We start from the raw sequence: 14,820 nt of genomic DNA, 5'->3' as shown, positions 1-14,820 counted from the left end.
AATAAGAGGGATCATACAAAATGGATGTTATTTTTTATTTAGTAATGACCTGAATAAGATAATTCACATATAAGATGTTTACATATAGTCCACAAGAGAAAATAATAGTTGAATTTTTAAAAATTACCCCATTCAAAAGTTTACCTACACTTGATTCTTAATACTGTTTTGTTACCTGAATGATCCACAGCTGTGTTTTTTTGTTCAGGGATAGTTCTTCACGAGTCCCTTGGGTTTTCAGCATTTTTGTGAATTTGAACACTTTCCAACAATGACTGTATGATGTAAGATCCGTATTTTCACACTGAGGACAACTGACAGACTCATATGCAACTATTACAGAAGGTTCAAACGCTCACTGATGCTCCAGAAGGAAACAACAATGCATGAAGCCAGGGGTGTAAACTTTTGAACATAAAGCTGTGTACCTTTTTTTTTTTTGCCTAAATATCATATTTTTTTTATTTAGTACTGCCTTTCAGAAGCTACAGAAGATACTTACCTGTTTCCCAGAAGACAAAATAAGTAAAATTTACCCTGATCTTCATATTCAAAAAGTTTTCACCCTCCGGCTCTTAATGCGTCGTTTTTCCTGCTGAAGCATCAGTGAGTATTTGAACCTTCTGTAATAGTTGCATAAGAGTCCCTCAGTTGTCCTCAGTGTGAAAAGATGAATTTCAAAATCATGCAGTCATTGTTGGAGAAGCTTCAAATACACAAAAAATGCTGAAAAACCAAAGAATTTGTTGGAACTAAACGATTTTTCTGAAGAATAGCAGGCAGTTTAACTGCTCAGGACAAACAAGGAACTCATAAACAACTATCACTAAACAACAACAACAAAAAAACAACAACACAGCTGTGGATCATTGTGGATGATCATGATTCCATGAAGCATTTCTGCCTTTTTTTTGCATTTCTGAATCAAGTTTATTCTTGACAGAGTAAATGAGATCAGTGAATTATCTCCTTTTGCGTCCCCCTCAGATTGGTTTAGAAGCCTCAACCAGGATTGTATCTGTGAGTTGTACCATATCAGCACTTGACCGCGGGGAATTCTTTGAATGAAATGATGCCAGGTTAGTGATAGCGAGGAGTTTTTATTGGCTCTGATTTATATTTGCGTAGATGGTGTGCTGTTCTCTTATTTGCTTACGTATGAGATGTCAGCAACCATCTCTCAAAGCAATAGCCCACACTTAACTGTGTTGTCATAGATAGCTGTCAGGCATTTGATGTTGTGTTTAATGAACCGCTGAGGTTTTCATCAACTTGGGTTCTGTGTTTTTATAATCAACTCCTAATTGCTACATCAAAAGACCAAAATTGTCTTAAATACACATACCACAGCTTTTAGAAGATAGTACTTTTTAGGGATGCACCGATCCGTATCGGCCGATCACTTGCGCGTTTTGTCAGTAAAGCCGGTTCTGTAATCAGCGGTAAATGCCATCAGGTGCGTGATTTCACGTTGAGCTGTATATACTACACACAGCCGTTGTTCACTGACGAGCTGCGCACATTCACACTGATAATGAACATTGATTTGCGCAGCTCGTCGGTAAACAACGGCTGTGTATTATATATACGGCTCAACGTGAAATCACGCACCTGATGGCATTTACCTCTGATTACAGAACCGGCTTTACTGACAAAACGCGCAAGCATGATTGGCCGATTCGGATCGGTGCATCCCTAGTACTTTTTAATGAGGATGTTATTTTAAAGAGAATATGCACTTACCCGTCTGTGTGTGCGTGAGGTGTTGTCCATGAGAGGTTTGCTGTGGGCCTCCGGTGCTGGTGAGGAGGCAGCATCAGTTGATAAGGGCGTATTACTCATTGACCGGTTTCCATTGTGCTGCCATTTCTCGGCACGGAAGTGAAGAACACTGGCCTCCAGGTCCAGACAGTCCCGTCGGCTCTCTTTCAGAGCATCCTGCCGTTGCTTGTATGCCCGGTCGTTTGCGATTACCTGGCCGAGCGGGATACCGAATGCTTTGGGTGCAGACTCTGTGGAAGAAACCAAACAGTTAACAAACAAGCGACCTTGAAAGGATAGTTGACCCAAAAATAAAAAAAATCTGTCATTCCATACCCGTAAGACCTTTGTTCATTTTTGAGTACCAATTAAGATATTTTGAGATGAAATTCAAGAGCTTTCTAACCCTGCATAGACAGCAAAACAACTGACAAGTTGAATAAAGTCATTATTTTTGTTTTCTTTGCACACAAAAGGTATTCCTGTAGCTTCATAAAAATAAGGTTGAACCACTGATGTCACATGGAATATATTATATCTTACTACCTTTCTGGTCCTTGAATGTGTCAGTTGCGTTGCTGTCTATTTAGGGTAAGAAAGCTCTTGGATTTCATCAAAAATGTATTAATTTGTGTTCCAAAGATGAATAAACGTCTTGTGGGCTTGGAATGGCATGAGGGTGAGTTTTTATATTTGGGTGAACTATCCCTTTCACAGTAGGGTTATGGACAATTAATTCATATATGTGACCCTGGACCACAAAACCAGTCTTAAGTAGCGCAGGTATATTTGTAGCAATAGCCAAAAACACACTGTATGGGTCAAAATGATCGATTTTTCTTTAGGCCAAAAATCATTAGGATATTAAGTAAAGATCATGTTTCATGAAGATATGTAGTAAATTTCCTACTGTAAATATATCAAAACTAATTTTTGATCAGTAATATGCATTGCTAAGAACTTCATTTGGACAACTTTAAAGGCAATTTTCTCAACATTTGGATTTTTTTGCACCCTCAGATTCCAAATTTTCAAATAGTTGTATCTTTGGCAAATATCATGCTATCATAACAAACCATACATCAACGGAAAGCTTATTTATTCAGCATTAAGATGATGTATAAATGTCAATTTCAAAAAATTTAACCTTATGACTGGTTTCGTGGTCCAGGGTCACATATAATTAATTTAAAATTAATTAAAGATCATTCATTTAAAATTAATTAAATGGATAGATTTTGATATTTAGTGTCCATAGTTTCCTAAACTTAGATGTAACATACAGTAAATTGCCAAAATGTTGGGAGTTTTTACAGTACAGTACAGTACTATTTTTACAGTACATATCAGGAAGGGAGTGTGTGAAACACATCAAACTCATTCTTTATATCAGTAAACAATGACTATGCACATATCAAATGTCATTGCAAAAACCTTGAACTCATTATAAGCCCACAAGTCCTATCCTATCCCAAAATTCTTCAGTTTAGATATTTTGCATCCACAACTTCTTTCAGACTAGTAGAAAGGGAGCATCCAAAATGTAGATTTAATTGTTTATTTTATTACACTTTATGATAAGTAAATGATGACAGAATTGTCATTTTTACATGAGCTGTCCTTTAAAGTTAATTAGGGGTTCAAGCGTGTACTGGCCAAGGATCAACGATCTCCACGTCAAACAGAACGTGCAGACCAAACCATTAGTCGTAGAGAATTTAAACTTGGAGAGACGGTAGTACTCACACCGCCGACAATGTCACAAAGGCTTGCCCCAATTTTCCTGGCGAGGGTGCTACAGCGAACAAAAGTACGGAATCACTGATAACCCCTAAACCGTCAGTCGCAGATTCAATCATAAGGCAAATTTTTCAGGTATTTTGGGATTTTTAAAAAAATTACTTGATAACCCGATTGGAACCAAACCAGTGCAGAAAGATTCTCTGGAGAGCGAATATCAATGATTATCAAAAAAAAGAAAAAAAAAGAAAAGATCTTTCGACTCGCCGTTGCAAAGGGACACCACTTTTAGTAAAATGTCTTTAACTCCTGAATGGAATTAGGTATATTCGCCAAACTCAGAACACTTACTATATGTAAGATTTCAATCTGAGGTCACAAAAATCATGGAGCTTGGCCACTTGGTGGTGCTATAAAAGGGAAAAAAACATAAAAATGGCTATACCAAGCAACCATTTGTCCTATCACTGTGCACGGTCTTGGTCCAAAGTGCCACAAGTGTCTTCATAGACGTGCATATTTAAAAAAACATTGGCTGATGAAGTTCGAGCACCTATTAGACAAGATTAACAAAAGCCGTTCGGAACAAACTCGGTGGGCCTGTTTGACTCACAGCCCAAAAGGTCTGTGAGAAATTTGATAGAAATCGCATTTTTCAAGGGCATAAACGTATAAATTGTACACGGCATGTTTTTTTCGCACATACACACAATATTCATATCATACGATATAACTCATTCTGAACAACTTTGCCTCAAGAACCATGCTGTCACTTAAATTGTTTGGTAAATGATTGAGAAAATGTAAAAAAAAAACTTTTTTTGCAAACTAATCCTAAGTTTTTTGCTCAATATGGAAAAAAAAACACTTTCTAGGTCAATGATTATCAAAGAAAGGTTGAAATTTACATTTTGGAAAGCTATAACAGGGTCGTTTAGAAAAGAGGCCTATCCAAATTTGCCCAAAATCCTATGAAGTCTAGAGGAAAACGTCTTCCTAAAACTAGGTGAGCATTTGTGATAGATGATTCTAAACAAGTTTTTTTTTTTTTTTTTTTTTTTTTTTACATTTTATGGAAATTTTACCATAGGTGGTGCTATAACAGTCATAAATGTTAAAAATAAACATATTTCTATGGTAAATTACCTGGATTTGCCAAAAATCATTAATTTAGCTGGTTACAGCCATGTCAACGCATTGCCACATATGTGCTCAAACCTGGGTAATCCCTGCTTGCAGCTATATTATTGAATTGTCTCTTGTGACTTGTTTTTATTTTTTGGATTATGAATGATACTGCACTTTTAAGATCTATGGGCCACATATTACATTATATCGATTTCTACATCAAGTATCATATAAAGACTATACTGTTTCATACTTATCTTCAGATTTAATATGATCAGTATCTAAATGCACACTTCCTGTGCTGTTTAGTAAGTGATCTCATGTGCAGCTACTGTTTGCTTTTCTCATGCTAAAGAGGAAAACATAAACATCTTTATCTGCCCACTGGGATTAAATCTACAGAGCTCTGTTCAACATATGGCACATCAACACTTGGAACTGTAAAAAATAAATCAAATATATAAATCAATGAAAAAATTTAAACAGTTGTTATAAGTTTGCCTCCCTCTCACTGTGTATCTATAGGTAAGCCTCTTAAAGGGTTAACACTTTACTTAATTACATGATTTCAGAACTAATAAAAACATGAGACATATTAGCACCTTAAAAACCATCTTGCTTTACCTTAAAGAAAGCTTTATTTAACATATTCTTCTAAAGCAGCTACTATTTATGTAGATGGGAAGAAATGATGTATACGTAAAGCACACACTTTTAAATAGCATCTTTAACACCCTAACAGGAGGTTATGTCTAATCTGTTTTGGCTGTCAAAGCAACACAAAAGCAAAGCATTCCTCTCCTGTCTCCTCCTTCCTCTTCTCACAATCCTTTTTCTCCTATCTCTACCCGAGGGCTTAAAGGTCTAGTGGTGGGTCAGGTTAGTCTGGTCCACTAGCTGCTAGTCCTCCGATAAGCTGGATGGATATGGGGATTGTGTCCTCTTTAAAAAAAATCCTCCCTTTACCCTATCACCATCCACCCCTGTAGTCCTTCATTCAGCCCTCCCCGCCCACCACCTTGAACTGACGCACATGCTGAAAACAAGTGCCAGACTGTGGTTGCAGGTGGCAGGCGTTTGGCTGAACTCCAGGTACATGGCTAAACAAATCCGACTGATTCAGGAATCAGCGCTACTTTAGCCCTGGAGCCACTCTGACATCAGTTTGAAATCAGCATATTAGAATGATTTCTGTAGGATCATGTGACACTAAAGACCAGAGAAATTGATGCTGAAAAAATTAGCTTTACATCACAGGAATTAATTACATTTTGAAATATTTTTCAAGAAAATTAATCGTTCACAATATTACTGTTTTACTGTATTTTTGTTCAAATAAATGCAGCCTTGGTGAGCAACCAAGAATTATTTAAAAAACAAAAACAAATTTTACCAACCCTAAACTTTCAAATGGTGTGGTAACATCAAAAAAACAAATGTAAATAAAACTCTGAAATACAGTTAAATCAATACTGTGCTCAAGTCTTTGTTGAGTATGCTGACACAAACTGGTTTTACTGTTTACACATTATACAGTGTAAAGGTATCAGCATGCAAGTCAGCAGCCGCTTATTCAGAAAGGATGAATAAAAAAAGAAATAAAAAATAATGAATATGCATTTACAGGGATGCACAGATTGTTGGGAGCAAAGCTACATTGGATGTAAAATTGTCTTGCGTCTTAAAGTCTTAAAGGCCTATAGGAGATTTGCAAGAACTGTGACACACCAAACAGTCTTGGCAACCAGAGTCAGAGGATCCACAGAGGAACAGCCATTTATAAGTCTTTAACTATACAGCATTTTCACCAAAGAATGAAGTTTTGTAGTACAGTAGTAATAGTTTAATAAGTTGACAAATATAAGTCGACATCCAAATGAAATTCGAAATGCAGTTTTGCTATTATTTGTTTGTAGTTAAAAAATAATCTGAAAGAGAATACTTAAAAACCTGACATTTAAGTATATGTCTTGTTGATTGTTTGCTAAACAAAGATTACAGACTGCATGAGGTCAGGAATGCTGACTGAGAGACACGGTGCACTTAAAGACAATCCGATTTGTCGCGCTCAACCCATTTTACTTAAAATGGGATATACAACAAGAAAAATGTAGGGTGGGGTTTGAGAAGTTTACTATTAGGTGCTAAAATGGAGCCGGAGTACTTTGTTAATGCAGTACATCAGCTAAATAGCTGATGGTAGACCTTGGCAAGGCACTTATGGAAAGAAGATCAAGTTTTCAAAACCATGTTTTCTTTGGAACTTATGGGAGACTTATTTAACTTTTTTTGCTTATTTTACATAGCCTTTTTTAGTCAGTTACACTCAGGTTGCATGAGATTTGTGTGAAAAAAGAAATAAAAACATTTCTTACCTCGCTCTTTCTTTTCTTTTGAGAAGGAGTCAAACTTTCTTCGTAGTGATTTCCTCCTCTTACGGATCTCTGGAGATAAAAACAAAACGCAAAACAGGACTTTAGGTTGTTTTTGTGTGTACACCTATAAAAAATTACACGGCAACAATTTAATATAACCTTTTGTGAAACAGAAAGGTTCTTTAGATCAGTGTTTTTCAACCTTTTTTGAGCCAAGGTACATTTTTTATTGAAAAAAATCACAAGGCTCACCAACAATCGAAACTAAAAAAATGAAACTCTGTAGCCTATATTAACAATATACAGCCATTCTTATCGAAGTGTCTTGAACAGGAATCATATAAACACAACCTGGGCCTGTTTGGATGAACACAGAGCTGATATCCTGGCAGGAATTGAAGAAAGACACACACAAAGCTCTTCCTCAACAGCTCTCTCTCGAATTTTCTTATACAAACATAACGAATGCACTTCAAAACGAAGTTTTCATATTTAAATTCAGAAATCACGAATATGACAAAATAATATTATTTTATACATATATTATTTGTTTAGCTATAATAGTTGTATCAAATGAATAAGGAAATTATAGTGCCTTGAATTTATTAAGTAATGTTTAATTTCGTTCGTTTCGCTCTCTGGAAATGTAAAGAAAAAATATCGTTTTTACTTGGAATTCGTTTTTAATCCCTGGTAAACAAGTATATACATGAGATAATTTATATATTATTGCTTGAATAAACGTTTACAAATAGTGCTAGAAATTTTATAATTAAAGAAATTAAACAGACCTAGGCTTTTGAAAAGACATAGTATATGTCTAATAGTTCCAAAAAGAAAGAGAAGCATTGGACATAATCAAAATATTCGAGACATTTATTAGGAATACCATTTTCTTAACAATTAAGATGCTGCATGTGTTTATCCAGTCTAATCGAAGTGTGCGTCTCTCCCCGACTTTCCCAACAAAAATCCCACCCCCTCTCAGAAAATACATGAAGCTGACTTTACTGAGCTATATGCGTTTAAAAGTAGCCTATTAAAATGGTACAATGGTATTGCTCAGTTCAACGTGTTGAAAATCGGGCATTTTGTCCCGCGTCAGCATTTATTCAACAGTTAATAACGCTCAACATTCAAAAGGTAAATATTATTCAGCCAAATAAAGTGTAGGTCTATGTATTTCATAGAAAATTGTGTCTAGTACTACATAAATTACAAAGGTTTAATTGGCATCTTTATTTCAAACGACCCGACCGACCGCGACCCGAATATCATTAAAAATATTTTGGATGACTCGTAACCGTGGGTAACCGCGGATGACCGCAGGCGGTATATCTCCTCACGCATCTTCTAGTTTGTAGTCGGGTGTCGTCAGTCCGGTGTGTTCGAGGTCAGTTTAATTGCCCAGACGCCCGCAGACGCAGATTTTGTATCGTATTCTCACTAGCCACAATGCCACTGTCACTGCTACCTGTCACATCCAGGCATCACTAATTCTCGTCTCGAAAAACAAGGCAATTACCTATCTGCTGCCACCTATTGATATGGAAGAGTATGACATGATTAATCTGCCGGTGTCACTAGACAGCGCAGACACTCGACAATGGCATATTATTCGCAGACAATAACTTATTAGTTCTACCATAAAGACTCAGGAGAATGAATACTGTGACAATTATCCATTTATTAGCAACCCAGCAAGCAATAACGTTCTTTGGCGTAGGCCCCGTCCGTAGCTCGCAATCTGAGGGTCCGGACTCTGCATATCCTGCCTGAAGATCAAGGCAGGGGCGCAGCCGACCCCCGTGAGGTATGTAAGGGACCCTCCTGGTGGTGGTGATGAGGAGGATGGAGGGAAGGATTCAATTTGGAGGAGGTGGGGAGGATGGTGGTGAATTGAAGCGTCAGCATCTGCGAACTCAAACATGAGTAAGTACCGATCTTATATACCACAAGTGTTGGAATGTGATTGGACAGATGAAAATTGAGTGACGTGACAATTAAGTCTTCCCAGCAGAACTTAATGCTAGAGCTTTCATTTTTCAAAAAATGTTTTAGACCAATTAGGTGAAATTGAATAATTTCCCACGGCACACCTGACGATCTCTCACGGCACACTAGTGTACCGCGGCACAGTGGTTGAAAAACACTGCTTTAGATGTTAAAGGTTCTTTATGGAACTATTCAGACTAAAAGGTGGCATTGTGAAGCACCTTTATTTTTAAAGGTCCACTGAAGTGCCTTGAAACACGCAGTGTTATTCTATGTGGTGTCGTAATTTTACCTAAAACAGGAAAACAGGGAGGGTTCCATTTATATCTGCTCTGGCCAGAGCCGTTGAGCTCAGTAAAGTCACATTTGACAGCTGCAGCCACAGTCTAATAGATTACGCCTTGATTCAATATGAAACTCTTATTAACACAAAATAGTGATCATAATCATGCTGAGGCTGCTCTGCTCCGTGCTATCACATCTTTGGGCTGGAGCCACAGTCCGGACTAGACACAAAGTGAAACCAGACTGCATTTGACCCAATGGAAAGCAAATTTACACTGTCTGAATCGCTCCCTATCGCCTACATTGTGCACTACATGCCATTCACCATACAGAAACCACTAACACTGTGAACAAGTGACCGATCTCAGCCGCAGCTTCAACGTCTATTTATAGTGTAGGGGGCGGGACGCTACAGACTCCACGCTGCACTTCAGCTTCTCATTAAACGTAATGTCATCAAAATCGTTGATTCATATTGGTGGAAGTGAGAGACTTTAAGTTTTGAATGCTCATATCTTGTAAACGCGAATTTTGTTGTTGTTTTGGAGCACACTACCTAATAGATAGCCTTAAGGCTGCCATAGTCATACTAAAAGCCAAAAAACTTTCATTTTGATTCCTCGGGGACTTTAAGAGTGTAGGGACCAATTCACACTGTTAACTAGCTGCTTATTACTAGCATATTGGCTGTTTATTAGTACCTATAAAACAAATATTCTGCATAACCATATTCTACATACCTAATCCTACCTGAACTTAACAACTACCTTTCTATTAACAAGCAACAAATTAGGAGTTTATTGAGGCAAAAGTTGTAGCTAATGGCTTGTTAATATCGAGAATTGGACCTTAAAATAAAGTGTGACCAATTATTCATACATAACACAAAATATAATTTCTAAAAATCTTTAGGGTTAGTTTAGGGTAAAAGATTTTTTATCCATTATGCTCACCAAAGCTTAATTTTTTTGATCAAAAATCAAATAAATGCAAGTAGAATAGTGATATTGTCAACTGTTATTAGTTTAAAATAACATAACTGTTTTCTATTTTATCATGTTTTTAAGAAATAAATGATTTCTGTGAGGGCAAATCAGATTTTTCACTGAAAGCAGTCAGTGTGACATAATCTTTCAGAAATCATTCCAATATGCTGATTTTATGCTCAGTTAACATTATTACTCAATTCACATTTATTACTATCCTGTTGAAAACAGCTGTATTGCTTAATATGTGATGCATTTTTTTCCGGAATCTTGATGAGCAGGAAGTTCAATGAAAAGCATTTATTTTAAATCTATCTTTTTGTACCATTTTAAATGTATTCACTGTAACTTAATGATTAATGATTTTAAATCATCTTGCTGAATAAAATTATTCAATTCTTAAAATACATAAATAACTTACCGCAACTTTTAAACAGTGTTGTTTACAAATGTAAATCTTATGCACATGCACACATAACATAGGTAGTGGCACATACTGCAACACAAACACCTAAACAGATGCATGTAACAACAAGTCTTCCAAAAATAAAATGTTTCCCGTTTAGATGGCTGATAGAGAAGTGAAACCTCTTAAGCACCAAGCATGCACAAAGCTGGCAAAGCAAACACATTTTCTATATAGATAAACAACCACAAAGGAGACGTTCACTTCCAGAATGAAATGTCCTGATAATTCACTCACCCCCATTTCAAGAAGTTGATGTCTTTCTTTCTTCAGTCACAAAGAAATTACGTTTTTTTTGAGGTAAATGTTCCAGGACATTTCTCCATATAGTGGACTTAAATGGTGGCCAATGGGTTGCAGGTCCAAACTGCTGTTTCAATGCAGCTTCAATGAGCTCCACACGAACCCAGGCGGGGAATAAGGATCTAATGAAAAGATCGGCCATTTTCTTGGGATGCCCATGCGTGTTATCACACATTACATATTCATGTTGGAAAGGTCACACATGGTTAGTTCTTCCCCTGTGTACTCAAGTGTTCAAATAAGTATGATAGGGTGAAAAACGCTCATGATTACATAATGCAGGAGACTGAGCTAGTGCAAGACAAGCATTTTTCGGCTAAAGGCATATCAATTTATATTTTTCCTAGAAAATGACTGAGATACTTATTCTTTGGCTGAGATCATGTAGAGCCCTTGGTGGCTGCATTGAAACTGCAATTTGGACCTTCAACCCATTGGCCACCACTAAAGTCCACTATATGGAGAAAAAACCTGGAATGTATTACTTAAAAACATTACTTTTTTTTCGACAGAATAATGAAAGACATGAAAGACATCTTGGATGACACGGGAGTTGAGTCAGGAAATTTTCATTCTGGAAGTGAACTTTTGCTAAAGAAAGAGAATTCTTTTCAAATTTGGAGCTGAAAATAAGTATAGCTAAACTAAAAAACCTTTTGTCTGTGTTTTCAGAAATCTGAAGACTGTTTATACGGCCCTCAGGAGAACGGTAAAAAAAATAGCTGTTCCCGTTTACTAGGTTAAAACTTCCCCCACAGTGCTGCAACATTTTAAACTCAAACCAAATAGATGTGTTTACACTCAAACCTCTTCCTGTCTGTAAGTGCTGGTAAGTTAGTTCCATTTTGTTGTGCCTTCAACTTACAGATATACTTCTGAGTCAGAGAGGGGGAAAAGGTTTAAAAGGTGCTCTGTTGAGATGTCCAGAGAGATAGAGAAAACGAAAGGGGACACATGCAGAGGGGCTTTAGGTGGGGTCATATTCCCATGACTGCAGGAAATGAGAGTTTATTTCTATGGAAACTGCCCCCAACCCTCCCCACACGCCAAGACATCATGAGCTAAAGCCCCCATCAGCTCCCATCAGAGAGAGGATGATTAGGAGAATGAACAGAGAGCATGCTGAGATATTTGCCTGATTCAGGATAAATAATCTCTTCAGGCCAAAGCAGAGATTGAAAACAAAGTAAAGAACCACTTTTATAAAGCAAGAGACTAAAACAAAACAACGACAACAAAACAACAGCTTCAGGCAGCATACAGCTAGAGTTTACAAAGATTAGGAATCACAATATTACAGACAAATTGCAGAGAGTTTAAAGTAGGCCTACTTAAGTTTCGGATAACCACAAACAAACCAGAAAATAACCAAATCCAAACAGAGAGGTCAGTCACTCATGACGTGTTTTCTGAATTCTCCTAAGTGCATTTCACAAAGTTTAATTTAGCTCTCCAAAGGACATTCATCTTCCCCAAAAATAGCTGCCAAACACGTTGATGATAATTCCAAGAGGAGCGGCTGAGTAAACCACCAGGCTGAATCTGACAGATTTCTCCTTTGGGAGGAAAATGTTCCGTAAATATTCCCATAAATTGTGGTGCCTGCTTCCCCATGGGTCAGCTAAAGTGCCGACCGAGGTCTTCTCACAGATGACCAGTCGAAAACTCTACTTTAGAGAACAGAGGATGACCTTCTCTGATCTGACCATGTGGAGCTGCTTGTACGTGCTGGGAATATCACTTCCCACAAAACAATGTGGTTTTCCATGGTGGGACATAAGGAGACTCTCACAAGAAGGGAAAATGCCATTTCACATAATCAAACAATAAACAGGGGTGGTGTTGTTAATTAATGTTTATGTAATAATAATTGTTTACGTAATAATAACTCTCCAACAATACCATTAGAGTATTTCGAAAAACTCCCATCTCGTTTTCTTCCCCAACTTCAAAATCTTTCTGCATCGCTGCAGAAGTACCAACCCAGTGTTTACAAAGTGAACATACAAAGAAGATCAAACGCCCTTTACAAAAAAATAGAGTTTACAAAAAAACAGCGTTGTAGGACAATTTTGAAGTTGAAAACTAAAATACCCTAACTGTATTGACTCAGATTACATACTGTAGACTACGCATGTGCATTGCAGAAATGAGCCAGGACGAGCATTGGAGGTTAAAAAGTATATAAATTGTCGATTTGTTTAGAAAATAACTGATCGTTTTTTTATTTAAGACCCTTCTTCCTTGGCTGGGATCGTTTAGAGCCATTTGAAGCTGCATTCAAACTGCATTTTGGAAGTTCAAACTTGGGGGCACTATACATATTCATTATATGGAGAGAAATCCTGAAATGCTTTCCTCAAAACACATAATTTCTTTACGACTGAAGAAAGAATGACATCTTGGATGATAAGGGGGTGAGTACATTATCTGTAAATTTTTGTTTTGAAAGTGAACTAATCGTTTAAGTGCTATAAACGGGTCCCCGGTGCATCTACCAACCCAGAAAATGTGGAAAAAAAAACAACCCAGAAAAAAATTATAGTAAGACTTTATCTGCACGATTGTGAAAAATTGTAGAAAGGGGATCTTATTATAATATTACCACCCCTTAATCTGCACATTTTCACCCAAGGCATCAACATTTTGTTGTTGCAAACAACAACAGTGTACTGGTTCTAACGTGATGGCTAAAGTTCGAGCGAAGCATGCTAACTGTTTTGTAATTGGCTGCAGAGACGAGCACAAAACACTATTTAGAGTCCCATTCTCAGAGGAGATGAGAGAGCAGAAGTTTATTAATTTATTTACTGTATATTACACTGCTGCCACACAAATCTTCTATAAACATGCAATTTCTTCCCCAGCTGTTTTACTTCACAGACATAATCGACAGTTTTTTTTTAACTCCTCTGTTTTTAACATAAACTTGTTTGTATTTGACAGTTTAAGCGCAATAAGACAAGAAAGAGAACTTAGTTTAGCACTCACATGCCGTGTGACAGCCACTTTCTGTGCTTGTGCTTCGCATGTTTCACTCAAAATAGCCATTTTCAAAATGATATAATAAATGATCTGTGGGGTATTTTGAGCTGAAACTTTACAGACACATTCAAGGGACACCTAATAGATTTTGTAAAAATATTAGGTGCATATTAGGTCTAAAATGTATTATTCAAACGTATAAGTACAATGAACTGCAAAGGCTCAACAATATTACAAATGACAAATTTATTATTGCATAAACTGCAGCAGAAGGCAAACACGTGGAACAAAAACTGGGCTAAGTTGTATTGTCTTATATTTCACACAGTTTTGTTCTTGGATTTCGGGTATAAGGACACGTCATGCAATCTGTCCATGTTGCCGTTTGCCTAATTTGGCAGCTTCCTCCAAGTGACAGATGAATTTGTTTTAAAATACCTTGACTGGAGGCACAGTCTTTGGCATCAACAACACAAATGATATATCTATAATAGAGAGAGATAAGTCTATTTATAACTATGCAAGATAATATGGTTGATTACATTTTATTAATTAGATTCAGGGCTGTTTTTTTCCTTGCCGTTTATGACAAAGTGACCTGGAAGCTATTTTTGGGTCATATTCCAAACACTGGTGTGCAACAATCTACATGTTCTGGTGGTACATCACTGCTGTACACCTTCTCACAAATCTCACTTTCACCTCCCTAGGTTATCTGATAGATTTACTATCAGAAATCTCTCTGAAATACCTATGAATTGACTGTGATGTGATATTTGCATGGATTTCTTGGGAA

At 36.9% G+C, this 14,820-nt stretch overlaps 1 protein-coding gene across 2 annotated transcripts in view; it reads right to left on the bottom strand.

Annotated features, from left to right (window-relative positions):
- Window positions 1–14,820, bottom strand: part of arhgap36 (Rho GTPase activating protein 36) — a 48,411-nt gene that overhangs the window by 10,756 nt on the left and 22,835 nt on the right. For both annotated transcript variants that reach the window (XM_073836991.1, XM_073836992.1), the window contains exons 3-4: window positions 7,005–7,073; window positions 1,744–2,012 (exon numbers count right to left, since the gene is read on the bottom strand). In XM_073836991.1, the coding sequence (XP_073693092.1) occupies window positions 1,744–2,012; window positions 7,005–7,073 (338 nt within the window). The remainder of the gene's footprint in view (window positions 1–1,743; window positions 2,013–7,004; window positions 7,074–14,820) is intronic.

This window comes from Garra rufa, chromosome 3 (assembly GCF_049309525.1).
Source record: "Garra rufa chromosome 3, GarRuf1.0, whole genome shotgun sequence".
NCBI lineage: Eukaryota > Metazoa > Chordata > Actinopteri > Cypriniformes > Cyprinidae > Garra > Garra rufa.
This window is presented reverse-complemented; position numbering and strand designations above follow the sequence as displayed.